At 43.6% G+C, this 11,333-nt stretch overlaps 1 protein-coding gene across 1 annotated transcript; it reads left to right on the top strand.

The window, feature by feature from the left end:
* The first annotated feature begins 285 nt into the window (after positions 1–285).
* On the top strand, positions 286–11,095 carry angptl2b (angiopoietin-like 2b). Its single transcript, XM_079161816.1, has 5 exons — positions 286–847; positions 5,362–6,258; positions 8,416–8,609; positions 9,565–9,835; positions 9,951–11,095. Exons 2-5 carry the CDS (start codon positions 5,382–5,384, stop codon positions 10,148–10,150), a joined length of 1,542 nt encoding a protein of 513 aa, XP_079017942.1. The 5' UTR covers positions 286–847; positions 5,362–5,381; the 3' UTR covers positions 10,151–11,095.
* The last annotated feature ends 238 nt before the right edge of the window (positions 11,096–11,333 follow it).

Genomic DNA, 11,333 nt, shown 5'->3' with positions numbered 1-11,333 from the left:
AGCCAGAAATAGTGGTGGTGTTGAACCAGCGACCAGGGGGCAGAGGGGTTGGAAATTTGAGATGTGTGTGTGTCTGTGTGTGTGTGTGTGTGGCTTATGTGTTGCTTGTGGATCTCCTTTGTGCCATGGGGAGGAGGGGTGGAGAAAGAAGGCTGTTGCTTTAAACAAGAATGTGTTCATTTTTAAGGGAGAGGGGGAGGCTCTGAGCTCAATTTGTCTGCCTGGTGAAACACTGCAAGAGGATTTTTCATCATTTAAAAGCACCAAGGAGGGAGCGAAAGCGAGAGAGAGAGAGAAAGAGAGAGAGAGAGAGAGAGAGAGAGAGAGAGAGAGAGGGAGGGGGAGAGAGGTGCAGTTGAGAGAGACAGCCTCTTAGAGCTGTGAGGCAGAAGTGATGGATTCAGCCCACAGAAAAGTGACAGTCTTCTCCTAACGGGCCACAGGCAGGACACATGCTGCCCTGGACTCTCACCATTTATCAGGAAACTATCTAACTTAAGTTACCACTTGTCTTCTGAAAGTGCTCCAACTTTTTTTTCCAGTGGATCTTGAAACAATCAATGTTTGCTGAAGAGTTTCTGGCAAGTCAAGCTGCTGTTGGGCTAATGACGGACTTTTAATAATAGGCTTTAAAACACCACCACCACCACCACCCCTCCACGGCTGGAATGGACAGAGGTGACAAAGAGTAACTATACAGGCAGAGCGCAGAAGGGGGGAGAGGAGGACGCAGGGGTGCAGCTTTCTCACTTGGGATGACTTTCTACCGGGAGAAACTTCAATCAGCTCTGCCAGGAGGGCAAGGCATCTGAGGGAGCCTCATCAATACTCTACAGTTATCTATCTCGTAAGCATTGAGTAACCTTTAACACTTATTTATACATTCATCTTATTTATTGATTGATTCAACAGGGACAACACACATTTATATTACATTATATCAAGCATAACTTCCATTCATTGCATTGATAAATTCTCTGTAACAAGTAATCTCTCAGAGCAGATGAGGACCTTTCTTGGCTCGAACAGAAGTTGTTAGTGAGCTCAGAATCATTGGTGAGGCAGTTATTTTGTCCTGAAGTTAAATTGATTGAAGTCAGACTTTGACTCTCAAACTGCTTCACTTTACATAATTATTTTTGTTTGATCTTGAAGTCAACAGTCTTCGTGCAGCATCTGTTATCTGACTCAGTGTTTGGTGCTAAAAGGTCATTTTACTTGCTGATGACTAACCGAACAGATGACTCTGGTTGGGGAGGGTTAATTCAGCGCAGGGGGATGCTGGAGAGCGGGCTCTCTGGGCTAAGTGCTTCTTCACTACTGATAAAACACTCAGCTTGTCAAAACACAGGACCCTAAAGGGGCAAAATAAAGGCATGGGTATTGAAGAGGGTGTGTAGAAGATGATATACAGCGAGAGCCTTGTATGATACATGCTGACAGGTTTTATTTTCTAATATCTAAATAGAACCATTCATTTCTAAAAGAGAAAGAAAAACAGATAACCTGACTACCGGTATGTCAAGCCGTCTGCAGCTTCAGGATGTTCCCCTGGGCTCAAGAGGACAGAGAAGCAGGCGGTTGAATCCCGTCTTTGTTTCTGTTGCCAGGGTAGTGTTTGGATAAGGGGGCTTTGAGGTAGAATGCTGGAACTTATCGAAACAATTCCCGAGACCCCCTGCCTCCCCCGTCTGACACAGATCACAAGTGAGGTATGGAAGAACTCACCAACCAGCATGAGACCCAGAACGAAACCTAAATTTGAACAAAAAACTCAAACCTCTCCTGCTCCATGGAGAGTCAAAACAAATATTGTCCTATGCCATCAAACTGAGCAGGTAGTTGAGGTTGATCATGTTCAAAATGTCATGTTTCAGGCTAACAAGCATTACATGCTTGAGGAAAGAATGAGGTCACCCTCAAGGCAATGTAATAGTGCAGATTACCATGAGCAAATTGAATTTGACTCTGATCCAACACATATTGGGTGTCATGCAGGAGACTGCCAGTTCTCAGCGGAGTTGGCGCTAATTTGAACATGCAACACAAAGCCGCCCTGTCCAAAGTGTCCGCTCCTTTTCAGCTACTGACAAATTAGGTGCTGTGTAGTCGTGTTGTGATCCCCTGTTGTGGATGATGATGATGTGATTATGAGGCAATCACACAGAAAGTAGGACACTGGGAATGAATTGCGTCAGTAGATACAGTGCGTCTTGTAGCAACGGAGGGGATAAGGGGAGTAGTGGTCCTGCGTCGAGAGGGTCTAGCCGTCTGCCACCATGTGTGTATGGCAGCTCACTCTAATGAGGTGACGAAGAATGTGAGGAATGCCATGCTCACACTGAAATGAGAGGGGCTGGGGTGAGAGACATCAGCCAGTGAGGCTGCCCACCTTCTAATTAATATGTGCTGAGCATGACCAAAAAGGCTGGAGCACAGCGCTGGTCAGAGACACATTGACCTACCCGCTGCACTCGCCCATCACACTTGATTTAACACCGAGTAAAATCCAGAAGGAGGAGTCGTGTAAACACAGACTTAACCACCTGAAGACAGTAAAACCAAAACATTTTGGTGTGAAGCAGACTTGAAGAAATCACCCGAGAGGAGCTGCCAATCAAATTACGATGAGAGTTGTTATTCACTGCACACTCCACTCGCTCATCTTCAGGGCCTGGGCAGAGTAGACAACTCGCATATGACACTTCTCAACACCGGTTAATCATTGCAGCTATTTGCTGCTCAATAGCAGCCTGTAAAGTGAACTGATGTTAGGACAACAATGCGCCATGGGGGCTGTTAAAAGCGACGAAGGAAGAGGAGGCTTTCTGTTGTTCCCTCTGGCAGACTGGGGATGGGTTAATAACAGGCTGTCTCAGTCGGGGCAGATGGGACTCTCTCAGGTCCCTGGGATACTAAGCCCAGCAAGTGTTGTTATTTGAAAACACCATTTGTCTTAAAAGCCCTCGCAGACACGCACACACCGCATTCACTCGCACACAAACACACATTTCATCACAAGCTGCAAACATTTTCCCCTCAGCTTTGAAGTGTAGTGAAGCCTAGAGCAGGAGATTCCGGGCTAACGACGTCCAACATGGGACTCCTCCGCAGCAGGGGCAAATCACTCTGCATTTCTCAGAGACAGAGCTCATGGTCCAGGGGGAGAAACCACAGGAGCCGCTGGCCAAATACAGTCATCAGCACATTACAAGGCACAGGCTCTGGGCTGCTCCTTTATTCGTGGTATTGGCTTACTTGTAAGCTATTATTAGTGGTTTCTTTACGGCTTGAAGACACTAAGATCATTTCCATGATAAGCATCCTTTTGCATGGTGCAAAAAATATGTATGACACTGAATCAATCAGCATTTGCTGAGGTGACGTCATACAGCCAGGCTTTGTGTGCAGTATTAGTGCAATTATAGACCTCCTACTGTGCTGACAGAAAACAGTTTCAATCAAACTAAATTTAAAACTAACTTTCAAACGAGAAGCAGACTGTACGTTCTTCTGCACTGACTGTGATTATATTTCTGGCCAGGTAAACCGTAACATCAAAAAGACCGACCAGTTATAGAAGCATTCGGGGTTGTTTTTTTCCCGGGAAGGAAAAATGTGTTCACATTCTACTCTAGACAGATAAAACTGAAAGGGTCGAATGTGCCAAGGGTCATGTTCTTGGAGAGCGCTGCATTTCTCTTCGCCATGTCTCCTACCTAATGTGCTGGCAGCACGCCCGGATTAACAAGACAAAAACATTTCTGCTCTCTTCCCGAAGTTTATGCTTACAATTAGATGGTAGATTATCTTTCACACCAAGATAGGCTATAACATAATGTGTGAGGAGTTGCGAGCGGACGGATCTTCAAAACCAAGCCAATACAGGCCTCTCGATAATGCTTTCTGATTAGACGGGCCCTTTCTGACTCTGGGGAGGTGTTACAGAGGACCCCTCTGTAATCCAATATGCAGCAGCTTTCAATTAAGGTGCCCCAGGAGTTCAAGGCCTTGTTATCCTTGCACAGGAGTTACATTCTCCTCAGCACTCAGTGGCATCCCCTAATAACACCACCATCATCTACAAAAAAACTGCCTGCACTTATTTTTTCTCATTAAAATGTCTACACTTTGATTTCTGGGGGTAACAGTTAAGTATCTCATTCTCATTAACTTTTGAGGAAATGTATGGGTTGTGCCACAAGGTTTAGTTATAGAGGACACAGAATGTAAGAGAGACTTTAATCTAGACAGGGTTATGTAGTTTCTCAATTTATCAGAAATAAATCCTGAGGCAGATAAGGATAATGTTATGTATGCTATGGTTACAGTAAGCTTGTATCCTGTTGAAACAGAAACACATGTTCAAAGTGGACGCATAAATTACAAGAAATTGGCTTTCACTGTCTGAGCGTGACTTATTTCCCTCCTTTGGTAACGGCTATGGACAGGACTGATGCAACACAATCGATATTTAAAGCAGTTCCCTGAATAGCATCATCTGGTAGTGTCTCATATTTTCCATAAGCAAAGATGTCCAGGCCTGCAGAGGGAAGCAGATAGGAGTGTTCTCGTGCGTGTCAAGGACAAGCAGTGGCACTCGCCCAAAGAGAACCTGAGCCAGCACAGCAAACTAAGCTAAACACACTCCCCCAACAGCTATGTAACTGACTGAAGAGATCAGCACATCATTAGACAAAAGAAATATTTTACTTAGGGGCAGTGAAGTGATTAGTAACTTTCAAACATGCATGTCTTGCATGCTTTTGATAGCGGAGAGTTGATTTATACAAAGGATCAAGACCAGATGTATTCAATGAATAACACGTAAATACAGCAGTGTTTGCTCATCCCAGAAGTGATACTTGCAGTGTAGCAGCCATCAAATTCTGGATTTAAATATAACACATGAATATATTTCGTTTCCTGTCATGGGAAGTCACAGCGGCTGCTGTGGCGCTCAGCGGGGTAAGTGAGCGATTTTCTTTCAGATCTTATCTTTTTCAGTAGCCCATATTTTTGAAAGCTGTAATGACCTCCAGCCCTGTCTAGGTATAGATGTGTATGCACCGGGCTTCTGTGACCGACTGCTCCTAGTAGGTAATGGAGGATAACACTAGTGTAACCTGATGGGCAGCCTTCTTCTGATCTCAGTCCGCCTAGCTGTGAAGGACTCCATTGATGCCCTGTCAAAATGAGCATGCAGCCCACTCCTGAGGGCTGTCAATTCTGATAGTATGGGAAATGTTTCGGAATAGGTGTGCTCATACAGTCTTCTGCTTACTAACTAGAACAAAGTGAATCATTTAAGACTTTTTCTTTCGCAATAATGTTCTCTATTTTCTTTCCCATTTTCCTCAGGCTTTGGTGAGTTGGGACACATGGAGCCCCCTTCAATGGTCCTGCTGCGGCTCCTTCTTGTTTATGGACTAGCCTGTGCTGCCCAGCAGACTCATGGGAGTCCGTCAGACAGCAGCCATGGCAGGGACAAGACCCAAGAATTTGAGAGTAGTGAGGATGATTTGGAGAGAGACTTTTTCTATGCTGGAAGGACCAAGCGTGCTCCAGCTGAGCAGCCGCAGGACAAGTGCTCCTACACTTTCATTGTGCCTCAGAAAAAAGTGACCGGAGCCATCTGTGTCAACTCCAGGGAGCCGGAGGCCATGCTGGAGAATCGGGTCAACAAACAGGAGTTAGAGCTGCTAAATGTGGAGCTACAGAAACAGAAGAGGCAGATCGAGACCCTGCAGCAGTTGGTAGAGGTGGACGGAGGTATTGTCAATGAGGTCAAGCTTCTGAGGAAGGAGAGCCGAAACATGAACTCCAGAGTCACTCAGCTGTACATGCAGCTGCTCCATGAGATCATCAGGAAGAGAGACAATGCCCTCGAATTGGCTCAGATGGAGAACAAGATCCTGAACCAAACCTCTGAGATGCAACAGCTCACCAGTCGATACAAGGATCTCGAGCACAAGTACCAGCACTTGGCTTCTTTGGCCACTAACCAATCAAGTGTTATTGTTCTGTTGGAGCAACAGTGCCAGAGTCGCCCTCCCCCTCGTCCCGTGCCGGTCCCCCAACCACGGTCTCAACCACCTCCACCGTCACCACCTCTCAACAGGCCTTACCAACCACCTGTCCCTCCACGAGTTGTCAAGCCAATCAGCAACGAGATCCAGAGTGACCAAAAATCTCAACTGCCTCTTCCAACGATGCCCACTGGCACACACAGCCCCTCCACCACTGACAAGCCCTCTGGTAAGTCTAACAAAGTGCAATATGAACTTTTAGATAATAGAGATTCATTTCAAAGAGGCATGATGCATTCTTACCAAAACAGTTGCCATCACAAGCAACGAATTGTGTGTCTGAATTAACTATGTTGTGAACCTCTTCATCATTAATGTCAAGCCACCACCAAGTACCCATTCTTCCATTCAATGCCAATTGAAATACGTCCCACGCTTTCCCAGGGCAAAGGGCTCTCAGTGAGAACAGAAATGCTGTTGTCTACAGCCTTTTGAGATGCATATCAAGTAATTGCCACGATTCAACCCACACAAAAACACAAAGCATATTAGCAGAGCAAATACATGTGCCTAAATGGATTGCTGGATCCAAGCCCATGGGACTCTTGAACACATGTTAGTGAATGATAAAGCTTCCAAATTGGTGTGAAGGGTGTTTTGTGGTATCAGTTGTGAGTGGTCTGTTGTCGTTCCCTTTCCCCATTTGAATTTAATTAGGAAACTTCAGTTTTAAAATGGTGTAAAAAAGGAACAAACCATTCCCAACATGAGTAGTGGGAGCGTTTTCCTTTGACGTTTTGTGCCACTGCTTGCCATTTTCACTCGGCTGCATGTGAACAGCCTTTGTACAGAATGTTTGAAAGGCGACAAGTAATTTCCTGCCCATAGTCATGCAACTAAGACCCCAAAAAGTTACATAAACCCATAACACGAAGAGAGCTGCACACAATGCAGGAATAGAGAGGCAGGAAGAGAGAAAACTGAAAGAGCAACAGAGGGAAACGGAGGGATGGAGTCTAAGTAAAAGAAAAAGGGGAGGGGCGGTAAAGTACGTACAGAAAGAGATACCGAGAGGCAGTGATGTCATTTGTTCCATTTGCACCAGGCAAGAACCAGTCATATGTTCCACCAGAGCAGCAGACTTTATCAGGCAGAACAGAGAAGGGCAGGGCAGGGCAGCTCTCTGGCTTGTATCTGCTCAACAGACATTCCTGAGAGTAAATGGATGGCAGAGAGTGAGCCGACAGACAGATATCATCCACAGCGATTAAAAAAAAGTGAGAGTTACCGAGAGGCAAACTTCTGGCTATTCACATGATGTGAACACTTTTACTATTCCTATTATAAATGAGGTGCTTTGTTTCTTCTTTTGTATACCTCCTCTTTTTCTATCTTTTGCAAACTGAACCCCTCCCTCACCTCTACCCCTTTGCGTGACCCCTTATTCTCTTTTCATTGGTTTCCATTCTATCTGAACACTTTGTAATCCGGGCCAGTTGGCAAACCACACAAGTGTGAAATCGTGGGACCTTAAACGCTTTCACAGTCAATTGAAGCCAGGGAGCCAGTGGTCCCATTAGTGTTTTTCCATATCTACTAGGTTTGAAATTTGGGGTAAAATCATAATCGCACACAGGCAAACCCGGTTTCACTGATTTGCACCATAAAATCCAATAAAACAATGTCGACCTTACACAAAATCAAAACACTTGCAGAATGAATTCTCTTTCTGCAGAAGATGGCATGGCTGATGCTGCTTAATTACTTCTTTGATTCACAGTTTTTTTTCCAGCTGTAGATAAGAAATGCATCTTCATACGTTTTAGATGCTTCACTGTTACGTCACACGACTTTTGTCATATCAGAAAAAACTTCCGCACACTTACTGAGTGGCTGACAAAGGTTTACAAACTGTCCGTAATTTAATTTAGTCCCAGAAATCCTTTCTTCTAAACATGATGTGAGTCCCTTAATATGCACGCCTCCAACTAAAATGATGTGTGTGTACATATATCATAAAGTACAAAAACCTAAGTGAAAGAAGCTAGAATAATAATGATCCTGCAGTGTAGAGCACGCCAGATGATCGAAAGTTTTTCTTGCGTTTCATCATTCAGTAGTCAGGATTCCTTTTGCCCTCATGCCAGTGTTTCTTTTGGCTGCACAGCCGGCAGCCATTTCCCCTGTGAGAGGAGCAGCCAAAGTCAATTCCTCTGTTAAAGTGAGAGCCTCTGCTGAAAAATGGGATTCCCTGTGACAGAGTATAAAAGCTCTTCGTGTCACTATGGCTTTCTCTCCGTTTCCCTTTCTCACTTTTTGAGATATTGTTTTTAACTGACTGGATTTTACATGCTGTAAATGTATTGTTGTCATCTTTCTTTTTTAGGGCCATTTAAGGATTGTCTGCAGGCTCTGGAAGATGGCCACACTTCCAGCAGCATGTACCTGGTGAAGCCAGATAATGCCAACCGCCTTATGCAGGTGTGGTGTGACCAGAGACACGACCCAGGTGGCTGGACCGTGATACAGAGGAGGGTGGACGGCTCTGTCAACTTTTTCAGGAACTGGGAGACATACAAGGTGCGACAACTTCACACTAAATCAAAGACCTCATCGTTTGAGGGAAAGCAGGTGGCTTATGTTAGTTGTTTTGCCACTAACCAGATGTGAACCAGTAATGAATGAATAGGTAATTGTTCAGCTCTCAAAGTGTCTGATGTAGTAACAGCCTCGGTTACTGCCAAAGCCGTGAGTCATTAATTCCTGCAACATCAGTTGGTCTTTATGAATGAGTTCACAGTAATAGAAATGTGGGCATATTGGACTTGACTGCACATTAATTGTGTCAGCATTACTGATGTTCTGGAAAATTAACCCTTATTCTCTGAATATTGCATCACAATGTACGTGATATCCAAGGCTGTGGAGTAGTTTAATTTTTATTCAGGGGAACTTCTTTAACTTTTTGAAAGGGAAACCCCTCACACAGGGAGAAGCAGTTCACTGTTTGCTGGCCAATCATCCACATGGGTCCTGGTTGAATCTCAGCTAAAGGCAACAGTTGTGATCTATCCAAGACTTTCACAAAACCCTTTAAACCACAGGAGATCTGGAATTGCATTTGTGCACTCATCTGAAGGGGTGACTCCGTGATTCAAAGCATGTGTAGGGTAGGGGATACCACAAACCAACTTACAGTATGATCGGAGCCAAAACAAAGCAGAAAGACAGCATCCAGTATGTTGGATTCCTAACTGTATACACTTTTCCTGCTGGGATTTCAATAACAAAATAATAGTGGAAATCTGAACACCCCATGCTAGCTTTAAACTTGACGCAGAGGGTCCATTTATAATATTGCTCCTTAAAGATAAACAACTTTATTTTGAGAGATGTCAGTGTAGAAATGGGGGAAAGAGAGAGAGGGCTATGACGTGCAACAAAAGTCCCAAGGCTGGAATCGGATCAGGGATGCCCCCCCCGAGTGCGTGGAAATGATTTCCTAATCTGATTTTCTTATCACTCGCCTTCACAGCAAGGTTTTGGCAATATTGATGGTGAGTACTGGCTGGGTCTGGAGAACATCTACTGGCTGACTAACCAGGCAAACTACAAATTACTGGTCACGCTGGAGGACTGGTCTGGCAGGAAGGTGTTTGCAGAGTACGCCAGCTTCAGAGTGGAGCCTGAGGCCGACTTCTACAAGCTAAGGGTGGGCCGTTATCATGGCAATGCTGGAGACTCCCTCACCTGGCACAATGGGAAACAGTTCACAACACTGGACAGAGACCATGATACATATACAGGTAAAAAAAGCATAACGCTAGAAAGTATTAAACTAGACAAACTGGCAGCTTAAAACCAATAATATGTTTATGCATGTAGCCTGACAGATTTGCTTATTTTTTTCAATGTTTCTAGGCAATTGTGCCCACTACCAGAAGGGAGGCTGGTGGTACAACTCTTGTGCCCACTCAAATTTGAATGGAGTTTGGTACAGAGGAGGACACTACCGCAGCCGCTACCAAGATGGAGTCTACTGGGCTGAGTTCAGAGGAGGAGCCTATTCACTTAAGAAAGTGGTCATGATGATCCGTCCAAACCCAAACACCTTCCACTAAGCATCCGAGGAACACATACTGTACTGTAACTCTAACTAAACACAAGCCTTGACCGCTCCTAAAACCCATGCAATCTTTAGTCTTTTTTCTTCTTCTTTAAGTGGCACCACACCAAGCCGGATGACAGAAACACAGAGGATGTTAAAAGTGCAATATCAAAACGAGCTGATATACCGGTACCTCCTGCACTTTGTGCGCCGTTATACAGTTGTCTGTACCTTTGTCCCTTTTACATGATTCAGTAAAGACATGTTCTGATTGCTCAGGAGTTGTTTTAAATACACTGTCTTTGATCAAACAAATACCTGTTTAGTTGACAGTGCTCTCATTTGACCTGAGTGAGAACCTAATTTGACATTAGAGAATAAAGCCCTACAATATATATTTAGTATGTATGTAAAGTTGTTTTTGCAATAACAAGCAAATGAGGTTGACACAGGAAACGTATCCGGTGACTTTTAATTTCATTCTAAGTACATTTTCCAAATGTGTAATTTAATAACAGTAACATTTATTGACTTGTATTACAGGGTTGATATTCTGGCCAGTTTTATTAATTACGACAAAATATACTATTGGAAAACAGTGCCGTTTTCTTTTCTAACAGAAAAACACAACTGCTAGCAATACCTGAAGTTATAAACAGCCTGCTTATTCAACATATAATAGATCTAAGACCAAAATCAACTCGCCACCAACATTTGAGGAGGTACACTCTACTCAAAGTCCTGCTTTCTTTTTCTCAACAAAACTTGTTTTGAAATCTTGAATTGCTTGAACAGGTATCCACGAATTTGCTTGTATGAACCAAGCACTGTATTTACTGTATAAATTGAGTGGTTTGTTGATGTCAATAGATCCAACACATTGCGTTTGTACATAAAAGATATTTGTAATATAATGTATTAAAACCTTATTACATTGCAATAAAATATGTGCAGCTTGTGTTTTTCTCTTTTTTGACTTCTATTGGTATAAAGAAAAATACATAGTATAGTAAAGTAGTGCTTTAATGACAACAGTCATACACATTAATACAATTGTATTCATGTTCATATCAATTTTCATAACTTAAGACTTATGATTTTCCATTTTCTGTTTAGCACCCTGTGGTGACATTCAGTTTTTTTCTCATTTATTTCTCATGAGAACAAGAGACAGACTATGAGCCACTATTGTGATT

The sequence above is a fragment of the Pholis gunnellus genome (genome assembly GCF_910591455.1).
Source record: "Pholis gunnellus genome assembly, chromosome: 6".
NCBI lineage: Eukaryota > Metazoa > Chordata > Actinopteri > Perciformes > Pholidae > Pholis > Pholis gunnellus.
Note: the sequence above shows the minus strand (reverse complement) of the source record. Positions and strands in the feature narration are given on the sequence as shown.